The sequence below is a fragment of the Balaenoptera musculus genome, chromosome 14 (genome assembly GCF_009873245.2).
Source record: "Balaenoptera musculus isolate JJ_BM4_2016_0621 chromosome 14, mBalMus1.pri.v3, whole genome shotgun sequence".
Classification (NCBI taxonomy): Eukaryota; Metazoa; Chordata; class Mammalia; order Artiodactyla; family Balaenopteridae; genus Balaenoptera; species Balaenoptera musculus.
Window position 1 is genome coordinate 11,601,225 of NC_045798.1, and position 21,709 is coordinate 11,622,933.

Below are 21,709 nucleotides of genomic sequence, written 5' to 3' on the forward strand. Positions count from 1 at the left end.
GGGCGGCGCGGGGGCGGCATGAGGGCCGGCGGCCCGGGGGGCTGAGGCGCCCGCCGCCTGCCGCGGGGCCGCGCGCGTCCTCCATGGAGGCCGGAGGTGAGTGGGGCCGTGGTGCGCGTTCCCCGCCGGCGGGGCCGGGCCCGTTCCCGGGGGGGTGGGGCGCGGGCTCGGCCGGGGCGGGGGGTGGGGACGGCGGGGGCGCCGGGCCTGGGCCGTCCGCGTCGGCCGGCGGCAGGGTGCGCGCCGGGCGATCAGCTTTGTTTCGCTTTCGCTGTCAGCGGCCGCCACCCCGTCTCCCGCCGCCGACTGGACCCGGGGAGGACGGGCCTCTGCGCGGCGGGGATCCCCATCCCCGGGACAGTCGGGGGCGCCCGGAGCCCGACGCCTCCGCCCGGGTGGGACGCGACGGGCGCCAGGCCCTCGGGCGGGGGGGGGGGGGGGCGAGTGATACCCGAGGGGGTGGGTGCCCAGGTGCTGCACTCGATGTCTGGGTGGGAGTCCGCTCTGCTCCTTACAGGCTGTGTGATAGTGGACGAACCACTTAACCCAAGTCTGTTTTGTAGCTGCAAAATGGGCTAATAATAGTATCTGCCTCAGCGGGTGGTTGGGAGCTTCCCAAACTTGTCTGTGCGTGAAAATGGGGTCTGGAATCCCTATTGAAAACACATATTCCAAGCCTCTCTCAATAGAGACTGATCTGTAGAGTCGGGCTGCCGATCCCTGGTGACATGGATGAGGGGACAAGTTTAGGATACACCGATGAGTGAGGTACTTGCCTCTCTCCTTGTTAACAGCTGTCATCAGAAAACGGTGTGGAAGTCGGAGAATATTGGAAGCCCTTGGAGGGTCAGCCCAAATGACCATGCAGCCTCAGTGGGAATGGTGTGCTTGTTATGCAAAGGCCAAACCTCAAGACGCGTCCTTCAGGCTTCTTTCCAACCACTTTGCCCCTAAACCTCACTAATAGAAATTTGAGGTGGGCTTGTGATTTATTCTGGGAGTCCCAACTCTTGAATATACTCCCATGCTTAAAGGCGGTTTCCTCCGGGGAAATTTCTCAGAAGGGGTCAAGGCCTAGGCTCAGAATTTGTTCCAGAACCTCTTTGTATTCTTCCAGTGAAGTTCAAGCTTCATTCTGGTCTGGAGGATTCTGATCGTGGATGTTTTTGTGTTTCCCTGGCTTCTTTGATGGAGCAGGGATTGTGGGTGGGTGGGTTGAAATCAGGGTTTTCCCTGGGGTGGTGTAACTTTTTAATTTGGGAAATGACGTTTCTTTGTTTGCTGGAGTCAGGCATTCAGTACCAGGTGTAGAGGTAGCTCTCTCTGCCTTCCCATCTAGATAAGGGCTTTCTCTTCGGTGAGTTTGTTACCCATAGAACTGTTGTTAAATGGCCCCTACTGTTTGCCTGAAATCTTATGTGAATCTTTTTATAGCTTCCGCTGTCTATTCCATTGACTCCTTTTAGTTTATATCTGAAAGCATCTGGAGCTAGCCTCCCTTTTTAGCAGGAATCTGTTTCCAGTTCTGGGTTTTTTCCTAATGATTGACGACTGTGTTTTGGGGTGTGGGCTGAGCTGTTGAGAGCTGCCAAGCTACCGTTAAAAAAAAAAAAAAAGGCCAGAGTTTTATTCTTTTGAAACTGAATAAAGACCATTGTAATGGGACTAATTGTAATGGACAGCAGTAGATATCTTCAGAGTAGTGGTTAGAATGTATTTATTCATTCAAATATTTATTGAGTGTCTACTATGGACCAGGCACTCTAGGCCAGCACCGGCCAATAGAAATACAACGCGAGCCACATACGCAATTTGAAATGTTCTAGTAGTTGCATTAAAAAAAAAAGTGAAACAGGTGAAAGTAATTTTAAAATTATATCTTTGCCAATCCCACATATCTAAAGTATTATCATTTTAACATGTAATCATGAATAATTATTGAAAATTTTTAGATTTTTGCTTTTGTACTAAGTCTTTGAAGTAAAGTGTGTATCATGTACCTAATGGCCCATCGTAATTGGGACTTGCCACATTTCAGAAGGTTAGTAGCCACGTGTGGCTAGCAGTTACTGTATTGGACAGCACAGCGCAATAGCAGTGAACAGTTCGGGATGAGGGTGGGGAAGAGAGAAACAACAGTTGCATAAAAACAAGTAAGCAATCGAGAGAAGTTGTGTGAGTGACAGTTATAAAGAAAATTCAGTGGAGTGAAAAGAAAGTGACTGGGCCACTTTGGATAGTGAGGCCAGGAAGGTCTCTGAGAAGGTGACACCAGCACTGAGGCCTGAATGGTAGGCAGAGCAGCTGGGCAAGGATCTGGGGCCAGCCAGGCAGAGTTTTCTGGACCGATGGAACATCTCATGTGAAGATCTCAGGGCAGGACAAATCACAAGCTTCCTGCTGGCTAGAGTCATTCACAGCTTCTCTCTCTCTGTGTTCAGGCAAATCTCCGTTCACAGAAGAGGCCCATGGTAAATGTCTTTCCACTCTGCCTGATTATCCAAACACATCCCAGTGTTTAATTAGAAAACTCGGATCCATAGGCCTTTTCACCAAGAAGGGCCAGGGCAGGTACAATCCCAGATGACGCTGGATCCTCTTGCCTCTGTTTTTTTTTTTTTTTAAAGTTCTGCACTAATTATGGCTTTCTTTTCCAGCAGCCAAGTTTAGTTTGGGCCCCAGCCTCCTCTTCAAAATCTCCGTAGTTCCTTCGTTTTTTTTCTTATTTTAGTCCTTGGATTCTTGAGCCTGAAATAGCAAGAGATTAAATCCCCAAAACACAGAAATAGAGTGTGAAATCTGGGTATGGCTTATGTTTAAGAAGCATTTCATGTAAAATGTTTGGCAAAGTCATCATAATAGTCTAAGGGGCTTCATTTCATTTATATTATAGAGAGATACCATGTACATTTATTCCACAAATATTTACTGAGTGCCTGCTCTCTGCCAGGAACTCTGCTAGGCACTGGGGATAAACATACAAGGTCCCTGCTCTGTCTGTGGCACTGATGTCCTAATTGGAGGGAGACGGATAATAATCATAATGGTGATTGTGCTGTAAAGAAAATAAAGTGAGGAGTTATGAAGGACATTGACTTGGGATCAGAGCAGGGCTCTCTAAGGAGTTGTCATTTGAGCCGAGACCTGGATGAAGAGAAGGCGCCAGGCATGCAGGCATTCCAGTCTAAGAGAATAGCTGGTGCAAAGGCCCTGAGGTCAGAACTAATTGAGCATAGTCAAGGGGTGAGAGAAGGCCAGTGTCCAGGACTTCTAGGGCAGGGTGAGGATTTTATTCTAAGAGTGATCGAAACTGATCACTCTGAAAGGTGAGGAGAATGGCTGGTGGGGGCTAGAGGGGGAGCTAGGAGAGCAGTCTCCTAGCAGAGGGAGCTAGGAGGCTGCTTAGTGAGAAATGATGTTGCATATATGAGCCAATGTTGATGAGACGATGTTGCATAGGTTAGAATAGCAGCCGTGAGATGGAGGGAAGTTAGGTTTGGCAAGTCTTTTGGAAGCAGATGCAGTAGAACTTGTTAATGGATTTGGTTTGGGAGGTAAAGAAAAGAGAGAAGTCAGGGGTGACCCCTTTTCACATTGTGTGGAGCCTCCGTGGTGTCGAAAGGATGGATAACGTGCGTATCGTGGAGGAAGCGAACCAAGTGTGAATATTACCAGGATGGAATGAAGTCAGGTGATGAAAATGTACCTCCAGCTCAGTCAGTGTCGTTTAATATTTGACTCCACCTGGTTTCTCAGCACCACTGACGTTTTGAGCAAAATAATTCTTCGTCGTAGCGGCCGCCGTGTGCACTGTAGGATGTTGAGCAGCATCCGTGGCCTCCACCCGTTAGATGCCAGTAGCACCGCCTCTGGTCACGACAACCAGAACGTGTCCAGACGTTGCCACATGTCCCTAGGGGGCAAAAGTGCCCCCGGCTGAGAACCACTGGACCCCATGAGGAGGCATCAACAGAATAGGGCTCTTTTACCTTAAGAAGATAGCTAGAAATAATGGGAATAAACGCCACGGGGTTGCTGCGTAACACTGCGTCTTGTTTTGGATTTACAGTATAAAGTAACTTCTTACCGTGCAGGTATTCACAGCCAGAGGACTGTGCTCAGATACACAAGTACTTGTGTAAGTGAAAGGATCGCCTGTGCAAACACATCCAGATTTCTAGGAGGAATTACCTGGGCGTATACAAATGCCAATTTAGACAGATCTGATATATTAAAACCTAGATTTAAGCATAGAACCTCAGGGAATGAATATTCTCTTTACAAAGGAAACTTCCTTAAATTTTCTTTAAATAACAAAGCCATAAAGGCTTAATATGATTTATTAAAATTCTATCTAAAGACAGAATTTTCAGCAGCACATTTATTTCATGAAACAAGATGTACCCATGTATTTTCCTATAATGCATATGTCAGAAAATATATATATATATACGTATAAATATTATATACATATATGCATGTTTACCGTCTGTTTACCATCTGTTTCATTGAATCCAGGATATCATAGATTGTATTGCCAGTATGTGTCACTGAAAAAAATACTGCCTGTTTGACTATGAAAAGTCATTGCTTGACACATCCTGATTTTAACAAGGTCAAACTGAGAAGACTTATAAAGATGTGTCCTAAAATATACGAAATAGGGGCTGTTTAAATTAGTATCTATCTGGTAACAGCTATAAAAAGGTCAAAGTCTCAAAACTGCTAAAGTGGAACATACACATCAGACAGTGACCTCATTCAGGATGGAAGCCAGTTTTTATATTCGTATGTAACGCAATCATAGCGGTCAAAAAATCAGTTCTGAAGGCCTTGAACTTACAAGCTTTGTCAGCCATTGAGAATCTTCCGCTGGAGGAGAGACTTGAACTGGGGACTGCCCTTCAGGTCGATGAAGAAGCACCAGTCCAGGCCCCGCCCTTCACAGGTCGCTGTGCTAGCCTCTGCTCCCCCTCACCCCCAAAAGAAACAAGGATTGAATCGGCTTGGCATTTGAAGGCGGCTGCGTAAATTCCCAGCTGGGGGTGGCGTTGGGGCAGAGGGAAACTTGTCACTACAGGAGAGAAAGAAATAGGGAGAGTGGGACTTCCTTCCGCTTTGATAGTGTGAGATCTGGGTATGCTTCTGGGCTGCTAATCTCAGTGGGATTCTCATAAGCAGAAAATGAGTCTAGGTGTGAACTCAGATGAGCTACTTGGGGCACAACAGGGAGGTGTGTGTGGCCGGCGTGTGGTGTGCAGGGAGACCGGAAAGGGGAGGCTGGGGCCGGTGGGGTGGGCTGGGAGGCCGGGGCTCAGCTGCCTTTATCTGGTAGGCAGGTGGGAGCTTTGGAATGTATTTGAAAGAAATGTCGTGATGTGATGTGCGTTTCAGCTTCAGCAGGGTCCCTGGGGGCAGGAGAAAACGCATCAGGAGAGTCTTGTAAAAGATCGGGGCAAGATGGGATGAAGGTTTAGGCCAGAATAGAGAGGAGATGGAAGTGGGAGGCCAGATCAAGAAGTCTGAGTGACAGGAAGCAGGGCCAGTGCTGAACATTTTAGCCTTGATGATGGGGGGGATGATGGGGAGTGAGAGGGAACCTGTGAGTTTCAGATATTCCTTCTTCACCTGTTTCCCAGTAGCAGGTTCTTTTGGAGAGACCTTAAGTGCATCTGAAGGCCTCCTCATCAGCACCGCCTGATCCTTGCCTGGCCTGTCTCCTTTCTTCCTCTTCGGGCTTTCATAGGAAAATGAAGCCTCCCTTCACTGGGCTCACTCTTACAAAGGTTACTCTGAGTCATGGTTAACCAGCAGTCAGGATGCCAGAACTGAGTAACCCCACTGGAATTTGGCCTGTGGCTACTGTTATTGCCCCAGGTCATTTAAATGACAACTCCCTCCCAGAATCCGGACTGTTACTTTTTGCCATGGGGACACCTCGGTGGCTTTCCAGTTTCTGAGTCAGCGAGGCGGTCAGGGGCCTGGTTCTGCCCTTTCCCTCGAGGTGAGGGTGCTTGTTTGAAGCATGCTGTCTCCTGCCCCAGAGGAGCCACTGCTGCTGGCCGAACTCAAGCCCGGGCGCCCCCATCAGTTTGATTGGAAGTCAAGCTGTGAAACGTGGAGCGTTGCCTTCTCTCCGGATGGTTCCTGGTTCGCCTGGTCTCAAGGACACTGCATTGTCAAGCTGATCCCCTGGCCGCTGGAGGAGCAGTTGTAAGTTCTTTCACACCCAAGGGAATGAGGGAGTCCTGGGGAACTGAGCGCTCTCCCAGATGACTCCCTGCCCAAGAGCAGGAGAGAGAAGGTGGCCAAAACCATTCAGGAATTGATCAGTGAGGTTTCCAGGATCCCACATTCTGTACCTGTGAAAATTAACTCCATCGAGATTATGTTAGCCCCGAGTTTTTTTTTTTTTAACAGCTTTACTGAGATATAATTTACACGCCATACAATTTGCACATTTAAAGTATACAGCTAGAGGCCCAACTGGGTAGTTAGGCTTGATTATTCGGCAGCTGCTGATTTGGGATGATTCCCCCTTACCAACTAACGGTATTTTAAATTTCTCTAAATTACCTGAGTCCTTTGGAGGCAAATAAACTTGTCTTTCACAAAAAGAATAAATAAAGTATACAGCTAAGTGACTTGAGAATATTCACAGAGTTGTGCATCCATCACCATGATCAATCTTACAACGTTTTTGTCACCCCAAAAAGAAACCCTCTAATCCCCCTCTGCTCTCCAGCCCTGAGCAGCCTCTAATCTACTTTCTGTCTTTATAGATTTGTCTATTCTAGACATTTCATACAAATCGAATCATACACTATGTAGTCGGTTGACTGGCTTCTTTCACTTAGGATGCTGTTTTCATGGTTATCCATGTTGTAGCATGCTTCATTACTTCATTTCCCTTTACTGCCAAATAATGTTCCATTTTATGGAGACACATTTTGTTTATAAGTTTATCCGCTGGTGAACATTCAGGTTGTTTTCACTTTTTGGCTATTAGATAATGCTTCTGTGAACACCTACGTCAAGTTTTTGTGTGGATATATGTTTTTGTGTATGTTTAACTGGTTGAGGAACTGTCAGACTGTTTTTCAAAGTGGTTGCACCATTTTACAATCCCACCAGCAATGTTGGAGATTTCCAAATTTTCCACATCCTCACAAACACTTGTTATCGACTGTCTTTTTGATTATAGTGTAGCCATCCTAGTGGGAGCAAAGTGGCATCTCATTGTGGTTTTGATTTGCATTTCCTTGCCGGCTACTGATCTTGCCCACCTTTTCATGTGCTTATTGGCCCTTTGCATGTCTTCTTTGGAGAAATGTCTATTCAGATCCTTGGTCCATTTTAAAGTTGGCTAGTTGCCTTTTTTATTATCAACCAAGTTCAGTTCCTGATATTAACTAGCTTTTCTTTCTCTGGGCTGGACAAGTCCCAGTATCTGAATGCTGTGAGCTCCCAGTCAGATGGCCCAGCATCAGTATTTTTTTCATTTGTCACAGGGCAACTCTACGTCTGTATTTATTTACTCAGCCAACAGTTGTTGCAGTCTTCCTTGCCTGACCCAGAGCCAGGGGCTGAGAATCCTGAAATAAATCAAACATGGCCCCTGCCCATGAGGGTCTCATTTGTTTTGCTTTAAGCATTTCTTACAAGTAGCACGTTAGATTTAAGTTTTTTGTTAGTTCAGTCTGAAACTTGTTGCCTTGATAATAGGTAACGCTGATGAAAATTTGCTGAGGTGGGTACTCTGCACGCTGCTGGGGTTGAGGAGTATAAATTTGTGCACTTGCTGGAAGGAAGGCCATTTCGAGGACCTTAAAACTGTTCTTCCTGCGATTAGGAATCTCAGAAATGGGGTCGTCTATTTATTTATTTATTTATTTAAAAATTTTTATTGGAGTATAGTTGATTTACAATGTTGTTATTTTCTGCTGTACAGCAAAATGAATCAATTATACATATACATATATCCAGTCTCTTTTACATTCTTTTCCCACATAGGTCATTACAGAATATTGAGTAGAGTTCCCTGTGCTATACCGTAGGTCTTTATTAGTTGTCTATTTTATATATAGTAGTGTGTATATGTCGATCCCAATCTCCCAATTTATCCCTCCCGTCACTTACCCCCGGTAACCATAAGATTGTGTTCTACATCTGTGCCTCTATTTCTGTTTTGTAGATAAGTTCATTTGTACCATTTTTTTATATTCCACATATAAGTGATATCACATGATATTTGTCTTTCACTGTCTGACTTACTTCACTTACTATGACAATCTCTAGGTCCATCCATGTTGCTGCAAATGGGAGGTCATCCATTTACATACACTGATTTTCAACATGAAATTAATCATATGATAGTTAAAAATCAGAAATAGCTTAAAATCTGGTGATGAGAGAACGCTTAAGAAAATTGTGGCATTGCTGTGTATTTTTGTAGCCATCAAAGATTGTTGTATGTGTTTTTTGTTTTTATTAATCACAATTTTTAGTTCCTTCTATACTCAATTTAATGGTAATGCCAAGATCATTATTTATTGATTCCCCCAGTCTAAATACAAGGGACTCAACTTCATATCCAGACTTAAATCTGATGTAGATTTGTAGTCTGAAAAAATATTTTTTAAAACGTATAAAGTGGGAAATCTGTTACTTCCTTGAAAATCACTCTTGTTTTCAAATATATATATTACTATACATAAATATATCTTTCCAATATTAGGGAAAATGTAAATTTGAGCATTAACCCTTTATGTGTATCTTTTGTTTAATATAATGAGGGAAATATTGTTTAATATGTTAAATGAGCAGTTACTTGTTTTAGGGAAAAATCACACATTTTGAAGAATAATAACTTGAGGAAATGCTTACAGTACAAGGCTTACTGAAAAAAAGCAAGCTATGAAACTATATTTGCAGTATGATCCCAAATTTGTTTTTGAATAACATGTGAATGTACACATAAATAAAAATTCATCATACAGTGTTTACTGTGGTTAGAGTGGTATTAGGATCTGGGTAATTTTTATAATTTTCTCATTTCCAAAATTTCCCCATGTTTCACTATTAATTTTATAATTTAAAATAATTGTTATTTTTAAAGTCCTTTAAAAGGGGAAATCTGGGGCCTTTATATTCTTGTTAGGATTGTTATACATTTAAAAAATCATATAATGTTAGTGCTTTTGATATTGAGCAAATAATTGATAATAACTAGATAAATGTACTACTACTTTTAGAAATAAAATTTGCTGAAAATTCAATTTTGGTGAAGTTAAATTCTCCTAATGACTGTCCCTGGCCCCGAGCGGCCCCCTCCCACAGTCACATCTGCCACCTCCCATGTAGCTCATCCCTTGAATTCATTGCAGACTCTGAAGTCCAGGGCATGTGCTGAACACTAGGCTAGGACACCCAAGACTTGACTACTAGTTCCCGTTCTGCCCCCGATTTTGTGACCCCAGGAAAGTTATCTCTACCCCTAACATGTTAAATTTATGATAGTAAAATGAATTACTATGTCAGTGTGCCTTAATTCCTTTGGAATAAAATAGCTACAGATGTATCCCTTAATTCAAATACAGAAATCAGGATTTTATAAAAAAAAAAAAAAGAAAGGTAACTTTGGAGGTTCTGAGCTGGCCTACAGAGCTCTCCCCATAGCCTGCCTTTTCTGTGCTTCTCCCCTGGAGGGCCAACTCAGGCCCCCGAGTCAGGGCCCGGCAGGTCTTCGAAGTGCGTGTGTTGGCCTGGCTGGGGCCGGATGTGGATTGGGTGGGCTTCATTGAAAAGACATTCAGTGTCACGTTTCAGATGTTCTGTCAGAATGACAAATTTTCAGACCCCGTTTGGCCATTTAGACCAGGGGTCGGCACACTTTTTCTATAAAGGCCCAGATAGTAAATATTTCTGGCTTTGGGGGCCGTATGTCTCTGTCAAGACAAGTCAGCTCTGCTGCTCGAGCGTGAACACATCCCTAGGCGAGAGGTGGGCAGACGAGCCTGGTGGAGGTGGGAGACAGCTTCGCGTATGGAACAGACTGCCCTCCCGGGCACACTCCCGCAGCCTCTGCTTTACAATGACAGACTTTCAGAGCCGAAGGAGCCCACATTTGCCCCAATCTCTCCCTTCTAGTTCTGTAGGTGAGCTTGCTTACAATTCTTTACTATATTTCGATGATGCGATTGGCAAAAATATGACTTACTTAACTTTTCGGGAACAGATGTAATACAGAAAGAGGTTCAGCTGCATGTATGTTGGCTATAGGATTTTTCATGGAAATGAGTCCCAGCTTTATCATCACTCTTTCCCCCGGTTCGATAAACCACGGGGTGTGATCAGAGCCATGTAGCAAAGCAGGACTGAATACTTACAGTGATAAAGTGTACCGCAGAACACTTATCTGCGTTTGCGGGCCGAACCCCAGGACTGTTTAATTGCTCATGCCTTTGAGAGATTGTCTGCGAGGCAGAGTGGTGGGCAGGGCCCTGTTTCTTAGGGACGGAGTCTTATTTAGCTTGTCTGAAGGTAAAAGGAAAGGCTTGGGCCACGATATCTTTGAGGTCAGCGTGCCCCTGAACAGCTCTGTGAGTTCTTTCCTTGACTGCCCTGCTGGTTGGTTCCTGGACTGGATGTGCCATCCGAGAAGTAAATGAAAGAGCCTCATTCATTGATCGGAGCAAAGTGAGTGAAGGTGGAAATCAGCGTGTACCAAGCAAACTGTTGGCCCGAACAATGGGTTTATTTTCCTGCTCCTTGGGGACTTTGTAAGCTAGAGATAAGGGGGGTATGAGGCAGAAGAGTGGCAGATGGTTATTCAGGCTCTAAGTTCTGTCCTAGTTCCAAACCTACAGCATGCTTTCTTTCTCATGAGAAACATGGAGTGCATCTTTCCTTCCACGCACCAAAACCCAGGAGAACTTTCTGAAGAAGCAAATGGCTCCCTGGAGCATCTGTGATCTAGTTATCCCACAAGGCAGGTCGCCCCACTGCAGGGCTGTCACAGATGGGATGAGCCACGGCCAGTGAAGTCTCTGTTACACGAATTCTAAAAAAAAAAACAAGAAGAAAGGTCGTACTAGAATTCACTGAAGGCCTGTTTGTTTCTAGGCTTTCAAAGGCTTACATACCCCAGAATGAAAAGTCGATTGACTTGGTGGCAATTTCAGACTCATTAAGAACTCTCTGCTTTCCCCAGCATCCCTAAAGGGTTCGAAGCCAAAAGCCGAAGCAGCAAAAATGATACAAAAGGGCGAGGCAGCCCAAAAGAGAAGACGCTGGACTGTGGGCAGATTGTCTGGGGCTTGGCCTTCAGCCCGTGGCCTTCTCCACCCAGCAGGAAGCTCTGGGCACGCCACCATCCCCAGGTGCCAGACGTCTCTTGCCTGATTCTTGCTACAGGGCTCAACGATGGGCAGATCAAGATTTGGGAGGTACAGACAGGTAGGTCATTTCTGGCTGGGATCAGGCCCCAGGGGGCTCTCGTGCACGTTCCAATCAGGGACCAGAGGGGCCGCCAGTTGGTTGAGGGTTGTGGCTGTGACCTGTAAACCAGAGCTGCCTCTTCCCCTGATCGAGTGCCCCTCTCTCTCACGCTAGGGCTCCTGCTTTTGAATCTGTCTGGCCACCAAGACGTCGTGAGAGATCTGAGCTTCACACCCAGTGGCAGTTTGATTTTGGTTTCTGCATCCCGAGATAAGACTCTTCGCATCTGGGACCTGAATAAACATGGTATGGAGGTGACGGAATGACTTGGCAGCCCCAAAATACTGTATTTGCCCCTCTCTCTACTTGACCAGTGTCATTTTGTCCAGAACAGTGTTTCTCAACCTTTTTTCTGTTATTGCCTCCTAAGGAGACTTTTTAGACATGTTTTTCCTAGTCACCCCCCAGCCCCCTCACCACCTGGGAGATTTTCACACCAAAAATATATTGAATATCTCTTCAGGTACTGGATGCATATCTGTGCTTTGTACATAAAAAAAGGTCAGATTTTTCTGGCCATCAAGAACCAGTTTTCACCCGTCTCGAAAATACATGGTGTAGAATAGGTTTTCTCAGCTGTGGCCCTCTTGCCGTATTGGGCTGGATAATTCTTTGTTACGGACCTTCCCGTGCATTCTGGTGTGGACAGCATCCTTGCCCTCTTAACCCGTGAGATGCCAGTAGCACCTTCTCCACAGACAACCACAGATGTCTCCAGACATAGCCCAGTGTCAACATAAAGGCCACAGTCTCCCTGGGTTGAGAACCACTGATCTGGAAGAATTCATCCATGTTGGGTACTTGCTGTTAGAAGTAAAGTTTCTTTGCACAGTGGAATCTAGGTCTAGAAGAATCCTCTCAGGTTGGGGTGGGGAGGGGGGCGGTCAGCTTTAGTGCAGTTCTGCTCTAAGCAGGACTGTATCCCGGATCAGCCTGCCGAAGAATTCCAGACATCTCTGGTGTTGCTCCTCAGCTGGGAAGGTGACACAGGGAAGGGGAATTGGTCGCCGGGCCATTTCTCCCTCGCAGGTGTGGAGGGACAGGGAAGGAGGAAATGGGGACGTGGGCGGTTCATGAAGAGCCCCCTTGTCCCTGACGACGCAGAGTCCGAGCGGTGACTGTGCAGCTCTGCACACCACGAGAGGGGCCCCGTCCCTGCCCTCTCGGAAACGAGCCTGGTAACTTGTCAGGCAACCAAGGAGGTGCTTGTGGTGTCGTCCTCTGAAGGCATCGAGTCGCGCAGCGCGCCCTAGGTGCTGTCCGCCCGCTGCTGTGGAGCTTGTGGCCGTGCGGTCTGAGGTGGGCCTGCTGGCCGGGAGGGTGCTCAGGCACAGCGCCTTTTTTACTGAGCGGCGCAGGCACCTTGCCACCAGCTGAGGCAGGGAGGGAGGACTCGCTGAAGGGGACTGAGTGGGCAGAATGGACGAGGCCAGTCACTAGGGCTTCTCAAGGAGAGGAGGGGACTCAAGTAGTGTCCCTGGGCACGGGGCCCTGCCCTCCCACCCTGCCGTGATTTATTCACTCACACCTACCCCGGGGGAGCAGGTACGCTTCTTACTTGAGAGCTGAAGAAACCATGACTGACTTTCATAAAATTTATTTCTGTATACCCACACATACACATGAGTTCTTAAATGCATATGTATGACCATATACATTCTTCCCCCCTTTTCTGGGGCTTCTCCCCGCAAACTTTCTCATCCTCCCCTCTTTTGCATTCCTCCAGAATCCCCCTATAGTCCTGTCACCCATGCTAAATAAGACCCTTCCATGTTGCCTTCCATATTTTTCTCTATACTTGCATAATCCTATTCAGACACTCACTTTTTTTAAAAAATTAATTTATTTATTTTTGGCTGCATTGGGTTTTTGTTGCTGTGTGCGGGCTTTCTCTAGTTGCTGCGAGCGGGGGCTACTCTTTGTTGTGGTGCGCAGGCTTCTCATTGCGGTGGTGTCTCTTGTTGTAGAGCCCGGGCTCTAGGCGCGCTGGCACATGGGCTCAGTAGATGTGGCGCACAGGCTCAGTAGTTGTGGCGCACGGGCTTATTAGTTGCTCTGTGGCGTGTGAGATCTTCCCGGACCAGGGCTCGAACCCGTGTCCCCTGCATTGACAGGCGGATTCTTAACCACTGTGCCACCAGGGAAGTCCCAGACACTCACTTTTACATTTATGGATTTGGGGGTCATTGTTTCACAAAAATGGAATCATATTCTTCACATTTTTTCTGCATTTTGCTTTTTTCTTTTTCATTAGACAGTACTCCATGGAAAATCTAGTTCCTTAATTTCATCTGACTTAATAGGTGGAATACTACCCTTTATTCATCCATTCCTCTGTTGATGGGCATTTAGTTTTTTCCCAGATGGAGACCTGGAGAGATGACGTGAGTGACCTAGGGTTATGCACCGAGTAAACAGTGGAGCCAGGATTCAAGGCCGAGTTTACCTGCCTCCAGAGCATGTGGCCCTAATTATGCTGCACCACTGCTCATCCGGACATCCTGGTGAGGGTGGGAGGAGGGTGAGAGTGGGATCCTTGTGGCCAGGGGGAAACGATTACAGAGCGTAAACGACAGAGAATTGAAGGTAAACACTCTCTCAGATTTGGAAGGATGCTTGAAAGTAATTGAGGTGGTTGGGGGACCTGAAAAGAATGTTCTCTGCTATCAAAGGAATGTATCAAACCTGATCTGTGGACAGCCTTTGTCCCACTGACCTTGTGGATTTTGGTGAAACAGTAGGTAATGATTTCCCTTGGGCATTATAACGTCATGTTAATGGATTTCAGGCACTTAAATGACAAATCCTGTCATATTTCTTTCTCTGCGTTAAAAAAGGGGCCCGTGGGCTCAGCTGCTAGCGAACCGCTGCATATAGTGGGCGGGGCTGGGGGGAGGCACCACCGCCGGTGCTTCAGGCTTCCTGCTCTGTGGTCTTGGGAGTCGGCTCACCGTGTGCTCCATTCCTCTGACAGGTAAACAGATTCAGGTGTTATCAGGCCACCTGCAGTGGGTTTACTGCTGCTCCATCTCGCCAGACTGCAGCATGCTGTGTTCTGCAGCTGGGGAGAAGTCGGTGAGTCTCAAACTTGGGGTGCCCTTTGCTGCTTCGGTTCAGGGAGACATGGAGGCCTGAAGCGGCCTCGTGCGTGAGAGGGTAAGTGAGCCAGTGTCCTCCAAAGCCACCTGCAAATCAGCCCCAGCGGGAGGCACGCTGCCGGGCTGAGGCCCCTCCTTTTCTGATTTGCACTTTGACACAAACCAAACGAGAGGAGGTGTTTGGAAGCAGATCGCTTCCCGTCATGTCATGGGAGGGCTGTTTGCCTTCACGAGATGGGAAAGCCATGTTTTTTAAAATTTCTTTCCCCGTCGGAGTCTACGATTTTAAAAGTTGCAACCCACATGTGGATCCAGATTTCCTTTGAACCATGTAATTTGAATCCACCTAATTAGGATTTCCATTCAAATCATAAAATGTACAGTAACTCGTTGAACTTTGTCCTGAAATCCTGTCTGTTATAACAAAAGTACTAGAAACCCAGGAACAGTTTGCGAACCGATTGTTTGAGTTTTATATCTACATTGAGCTGTTGTTTGCTGTGACCGACTTGGGAAAGTTAAGAGTCCACTATTTGGTACAGCCCAGGTGGTTAATCATTGATTTGAGGTTTGGAACTATGTGAAAGTGAGAGTTTTCTTAAAGGAAAAAAAAGAAAATACTTCTTTTAATGACTCTCAGAAAGGTTTCAAGTAAGGAGCTAGGTCAGACCTACAGCCGTGGGGCAGATTTCTGTGGTCCTGTAAACCGGAGGGGGGGTGTCAGATGGCTCTGTTGGGTGACCAGGAATTCACCTCTGACCCCTAGTTTTGGTTTCAAGTGAAAGGACGAGGTAGCCCTTGGCTTAGGTCTTCGGCCTGCGTTGCCCTGTTTGCTAAGAGCGCTCAGAAGCAGGACCCAGAAGCCTCCCCTGAGCCATGTTGGCTGCCGTCTTCCTGAGGTCGGTTGGTTGATTCTCCCCTAAAGGAAGCTCCTTGAGCGTGTTTGTTGGTTATGTGCCTCAAGAATTCAGACCTGTCACTTTATTTAGGCCAGTATGACATGTTCTAGAAGAAACATCGAAAAGGGGCTGGAGAACTTAGCTTCCCCTGGCTGTGCCTTCCCCTCACTGTTCACATCCTGAGCGCTGTTTCCGCCCTGACCAGGCACCTGTTCTTCCCACAGGTCTTCCTGTGGAGCATGCGGTCCTACACATTAATCCGGAAGCTGGAGGGCCACCAAAGCAGCGTGGTCTCTTGTGACTTCTCCCCCGACTCTGCCTTGCTCGTCACGGCTTCTTACGATACCAATGTGATCATGTGGGACCCCTACACTGGCGAGCGGCTGCGGTCACTCCAGTAAGGACTGCCTCCCTGCTTCGGCTTCCCGGTGGGGTGATCGATGGGAAACCTGTCTTGGTCCAGGACACAGTGTGTTTGTGCTTATTCTAAGGCACTGGCATGCAGCAGCGTTTCATTGTCAATTCTCAAATTAGCCCCGAGTGCCTTCAAGTCTCCGGCTATAGGAGGCTCTCTGTACTGCTTTGGATTCAGCATTATGAAACCTCACAGTGACTCTTTCTTTCCATTTACTAATAACTGTAGTAACAGGTTCAGAATGATCCTCTGATTGAAACTGTTATTTCCAAAGTGAATTTTCATGTTCTCACCAACTTGGTCTACTTTTTCCCTTTGTCTCTGTTGTTTTCTGAAGCAAATAATAGGTAGTCCTATAATTATCATGTATCTTAGCCTAAAAAAGACTTTCAGTTTGTACTGTGGCATTAAAGTGAGGGCTGACCTACTTTGCATAAGGAAATTAGCACAGGGAATGTTAGTAATCCTTCAGCCCCCTCCATGAGACACTGGAGCTATATGAAATGCACTTGTTTCCAGTCGTCTTTTCCAGTCTGCAAATCCCCGGGTTTTCCACATGGGGTACGAGACGTGTCTGGAACCTTTTCTTGGCCATGGCACTTTGGCCTCCTGCCTGGGGATGAAAGGCGGAGGGCGGAGGGCAGCCATCACTCCAGGCCCACCTACTGTCCTGTGTCCTCCTCAGCCACACCCAGCTCAACCCCCCCATGGATGACAGCGATGTCCACATCAGCTCCCTGAGATCTGTGTGCTTCTCCCCCGAAGGCTTGTACCTCGCCACGGTAGCGGATGACAGGTAACGAAGAGAAACCTCTTTCCGCAGCCTCAGAGCAAGTGTTGAAAAGGGCTTGTAGCATCACCCTTGGGGTCTGGCCCCAGGTCTGCTGACACATCCCTTTCTCCTCCAGGCTCCTCAGGATCTGGGCCCTGGAACTGAAAACTCCAATTGCGTTTGCTCCTATGACCAATGGTCTTTGCTGCACATTTTTTCCACATGGTGGAGTTATTGCCACGGGGTATGTATCTGTTAGCCGAACAGATGGGTAGTGATTTCTGCTGAGTATTCCATGTAGCTTTTTAAGGGAAGAAAGCATCTAGAATTTTCTTGCCTGTGAGGAAGCCTTTAAGGAAATCTGAGATTTCATAAAATTCTGATACTCTCTTCTGCTAATATAGTTCATCATTTAGTCTTAATATTTAACCTAAATGTAAACGTGAAAGATCTACAGTTCATGCTACCTAACAGGCCAAGTCTGCAAGGAAGCAGAAATCAAGGTGATGCAGAATTTATGTAGGAAACCATTTAGGGCAGAGACCACCTTATAGGGAACATCTGTAATTCAATAGGTGGCACTCTTCCCTGTTACATTTGAACCCATAGTATGATTTATAAAGGGCTGTAGTGACAGAGACAGCACTTTGGAACCAGAGGTGTCTTTTGAGTTCTCCTGATGCCCTCAGCAGCCTTAATTATTCAGCACCACAGCCTTTACATCTGTTTCCAAGGTCCAGGTTGCATTTCACTCTCCAGAGTCTCCTGCCAGTGCAAGTCAGAGTAGGAACATTGATATCTATCCCAGTGAAAACGTACATTTCCAAGGTCTGCCGTGACGCATTGGTTTCCGTTTCATTTCAGGACAAGGGATGGCCACGTCCAGTTCTGGACGGCTCCTCGGGTCCTGTCATCACTGAAGCACTTATGCCGGAAAGCCCTTCGAAGTTTCCTAACAACGTACCAAGTGCTAGCACTGCCAATCCCTAAGAAAATGAAAGAGTTCCTCACGTACAGGACTTTTTAAGCCAGTCTCCGTAGTCTTACTTGTTTCCTCTGTAGCAGGATAAATCTTCCTGACAAGTAGCTGGAGTAATGGGCCAAACATTTGGTCTTGGATTGAGATAGAATTTCTCTTTGGGATTGTGAACAGAATGTAGCAAAACCAGATTCCAGTGGCCTCGCCAGGGGTCTCTTCCCCATGATGTGTGAGGGTCAGTCGTAGAAGAGGGATTCCACTTCCGCAGTGACGGAGCCTGACCTTAACCTTCAGTCCACTTACGCACAGCAGTGCTGGACCCTCTCTGGTCATTTTGATTCCAAGAAGTTTCCACTCCCTCGACTGGAGTGTGGCTTCTGCTGGGTGTCCGTCGTTGATCCGGATGCAGAGGAGGTGTTGGTGAAAGTTCTCTCCTGCTGGTCAGTCGCTTTGATGTGGGCAAGGGCTTTCCTTCCTCTGACCCACAGGACAGTTTTCACAGAGCCGTCTAGTGTGAGATATTACTTAGCTTAACTGAAGTCCAGGTGACTCAGAGGCCGTGCTCCTGATACAGACACTAGACTTGGCTTTTTTTTTTTTTTAAGAAACAACGGTGTGCATGTGCCGGAGGCCAGATTTGTGTGTCACGTTACACGGGACGTATTCCTCAACTGCATGACTGTATCAGTGGCTACCGAGTTACCTGTCAGTCGTTCGCCAGTTAGCGTATTTATTTGTATTTTCTCAACAGATGTTAAGGTACAACTGTGTTTCTCTCAATGGTATCTAAAAACCATAGTACTTAATTCCAACAGTTGTGAAGATGTCTCTTAATTGTGTGAAGAATTGGTGTCGTCATCATTTCAGCTGGTTTTCTTCTGTACAAGATCTGCTTGACTGCTTCACCTCATTGGACTCATCAGCCAGTCTCAACTCTGCCCCTAAACACAACTAGCCCCTTAAAAGTACTGTTCTTCGTGGCGTATAGTTATCTAATCAAGACACCTCATTCAAACAAAATCTGCCTTTGGAAAATTTAATATATTTTAAATTATTTTAAAAGAAATGCAACATCTTATCCTTTGGCTTTCTTACTAGGTGCTTTGTGGAGGCCTGTGTACCATGATAAAACGTGTTGAAAAAGCAGAGGAGTCTCTCCTCTGCTGCCTTTGTTGCTGAAAGAAAAACACTTCTTTTCAAGATGAGAGGCTTTCATCGAAGGAAAGAAAGTTAAAAAGCTTTTGGCTTGCCGTTTCATTTTTTCCATTAAGGAAAAAAAAAAAAATCACCTTTTAAAACTAGTGAGTACAACAAGACAGCTGGGAATGGATTGGGCAAAATTAAGTTTCGTGGTTATCTTGAAATATCATGTACAGTGTAGTCTGAGAGGCTCTGGGCCGCCTCCTTGAGCCCTCACCCCACCCCCAGCCATTAGCTTCAGACTCTGCTCTTGTCCTTTGGCAGCGAGGCCTATGCGTGTGATGCACAAAACCGACGTCTCCCTTTTGATAGGATAAGAATTGGACACCTTTATAAAGAACAGCCTCCAAAGAAAGTTGATTCTCTGATATCAGGGACGGAGGAGGCTTTTTCATATAAATGCAAGTTGAACAAGTCAGCGTCTGTATAATTGGCTAAGGAAAGGAGTCACTTGTAACACAACAACAAGCAAGCTGCTTTATTTTTATTGTGCAGAACACTATCACACATGCAGCACAAATGCTCGCAGATAAACTGCATTACATTTAGATTAAATATGAAGAGTCTCAATCCTTTCAGCACTTGCAGGTTTAGAGTCAGGCTTAGTCTCATGTGCCCTGGGTTAAACAAGCCAGTGTTGAACGACCTATGGCCCCGATAGCATCATTTAAAATGAATGTTTTCGCTACTGTCCACACCACAATTGGGAACCTGCTAGCAACTCCTCTACTTCAAAAGGAGAAATAAAAAGGCAGGCCAGTTTTTAAAGTAAAGAAAATTGAGTCCACTTTATAAGAGTATAATAGTTTGGGCCAGAAATCCATTAACACCTATTTAAAGTAGCGCCACAGATTTAGATTTACAAACTTAACTCTGAAGATGTTCTTTTTGCCTTGAGTTGGAAGACACTTGGACTGTATTAGATTTGAAGGCCTGCTATTCCAAATGGGGTAGCCCATTTCCTATCGTCCAGGCAACTCAAGGGTAAAAGCCTTAAGGCTAAAAAAGGGTTTTGCTTTTTTTCCCCCCCTTATAAAACACAAATGGGCAGTGCAGTGAGCGAGCTGTACATTAAAACTGCTTTGTACATCCCTGCTCCAGCCAGCCACAAACACGGTACTTCGGGTACATGTCTGCCCACCCACGCCTGGAACAATTCTCCGAAACTGGGGGTGACTGTGTCCCCTGCTCTCCAGTCACTGCTGGGCCTGAGAATAGGCAGCAAGTGGTCCTCAGCATCTAGGCCTCTGTGACAATTAGGTCTCTGGTGACTTGAAAGGCGGCAATGAGGGAACTCAGCTGAATCTTCTCATTGGTGCCAACAGAAAGTCTGTACCTAAAAGAAATCAAACAAAAGGTAAGAAGAGAGACTATCACAACAGCTGCCTTTTGAAGAGAACAATAACAGTCAGACTGAAAGTTGGCCAGAGAAGGATAGGAAAGAGGTGAGAGAAATTCATTCTGGGCAGCAATCTTGTACATGTCCCCTAACATTTTCTTGGTTGCCTCAAACACTCCTTTATTTGATTCAAACTGGGGAGGAAATATTAAATTAAAAAAAATTGTTCCCAGTAGCAGGGCTCTGAACTTAACTTGTTCAAGCTCTACACAGATATGTAAAATTTATGTGATTAGGCATTATTTCTTCACCTGCAAAATGCATCGCGAGGAATTATAATTAAGATTCCCTTCCTCCTAATTCACTGGGAAGTTTGGCTGCCATATCTGTGGTTCTGTGGTCAATAAAGCAAGACACTGGCATTTCATCTTGCCACCTTTCAAGTGCCCAGCCATTGAAAGCAAAATCATGCTATTCACAGTGTAGTGATAAGAAGTGACCTAATTGGTACGTGTGAAAGCCAACGACGGCAAATTAGTTGGCTTACGTGGACATCTATTTTGAACCTAGTGCTTTTGTCTACTTAAATGATAGCTGCCAGCTTCACTGGGGACTAATAACTGTTTACTGAACCAGGCAAAGTGGAAAATTGAGTTTATGTTTACTTTCCCTGCAATATGCTTTCGTATGGCAAAAGGCCTTAATAACAGCTGGATAGCCGGCCGTCCCCAAACGACCTAGATGTCTGAACTGAAGCAGGCCTCCCAAATAACAAGAGCATGTCTAGAACCAAGGTGGACCAGGCCTCTGAGGTCGAAGGAGAGGCCTTTATCTCAAATACGTAACTGAGCTGTACCTGCCTTTGTGTTTATCCGTGTTCTTTACATAAGCAGCTCACACCCTTCCCCATGCTTCATTCAATAATCCCAGCAAAAACTATACTGTATATGAATGATTTAGACAAAACAGTTGAAACCAAGCAAGGAGAAACAAAAAACTCACAACGGGGAAAAAAGGAGGAAAAGAATTAAAACTGGGAAATAAATACTCACTCAATGTCTGCCATTTTGGTCAATAAATGTATTCGAACTGAAGATGGAAAGTCAACTGGGGGAAAAACAAAATCAAATGAGTGGGGTCTGTCATTACCTACTATAAAAAAAAAAAAAAATCACAGAAGACAAGTATGAGTTTCCACACCAGATACGTAAGACTAACCTCTTGAGGCCACAAATCTCAAGACACCACACCTCTAGGAGGTAAAAATTGCATAGGTTTTCATAGTTTTTATTCATTTTAGTCTTCGTAGGGTAGCCAAAAAGAAAAATGAGCAGGTTCCAGAGTGATCGTAAGAAGATGGACACGCCATCCACACTGCCCTGTCAGCACCAGGCCGCTCTGTAAGGTACCGTGAAAGCTAAGTTCTCACTCGCTGTCCCAAATTTAAAAACAAACGTAACCACTGTAAAGCAATTAATACTCCAATAAAGATGTTAAAAAACAAAAAA

The 21,709-nt window shown here is 45.8% G+C and overlaps 2 protein-coding genes across 4 annotated transcripts in view; one reads left to right on the forward strand and one right to left on the reverse strand.

Moving 5' to 3' along the window:
• WSB2 (WD repeat and SOCS box containing 2) lies at nt 1-18,474 on the forward strand. 3 transcript variants are annotated; one of them, XM_036874634.1, is made up of 9 exons: nt 1-96; nt 6,045-6,213; nt 11,213-11,457; nt 11,614-11,745; nt 14,474-14,574; nt 15,721-15,893; nt 16,597-16,707; nt 16,820-16,927; nt 17,548-18,474. In XM_036874634.1, the coding sequence occupies exons 1-9, from the start codon at nt 84-86 to the stop codon at nt 17,708-17,710; spliced, it is 1,215 nt and encodes a 404-aa protein (XP_036730529.1). In that variant the 5' UTR covers nt 1-83; the 3' UTR covers nt 17,711-18,474. The 3 variants fall into 3 exon arrangements, with proteins under 3 accessions (XP_036730529.1, XP_036730528.1, XP_036730527.1); XM_036874633.1 differs by having other exon boundaries at nt 77-96; nt 5,643-6,213; XM_036874632.1 differs by lacking the exon at nt 1-96 and having other exon boundaries at nt 5,366-6,213.
• RFC5 (replication factor C subunit 5) overlaps nt 18,251-21,709 on the reverse strand; it is a 12,638-nt gene continuing 9,179 nt past the window's right edge. Inside the window, exons 10-11 of the mRNA XM_036874635.1 lie at nt 21,254-21,308; nt 18,251-20,198 (exon numbers count right to left, since the gene is read on the reverse strand). Coding sequence (XP_036730530.1) covers nt 20,102-20,198; nt 21,254-21,308 — 152 coding nt within the window. The 3' untranslated portion in view covers nt 18,251-20,101. The remainder of the gene's footprint in view (nt 20,199-21,253; nt 21,309-21,709) is intronic.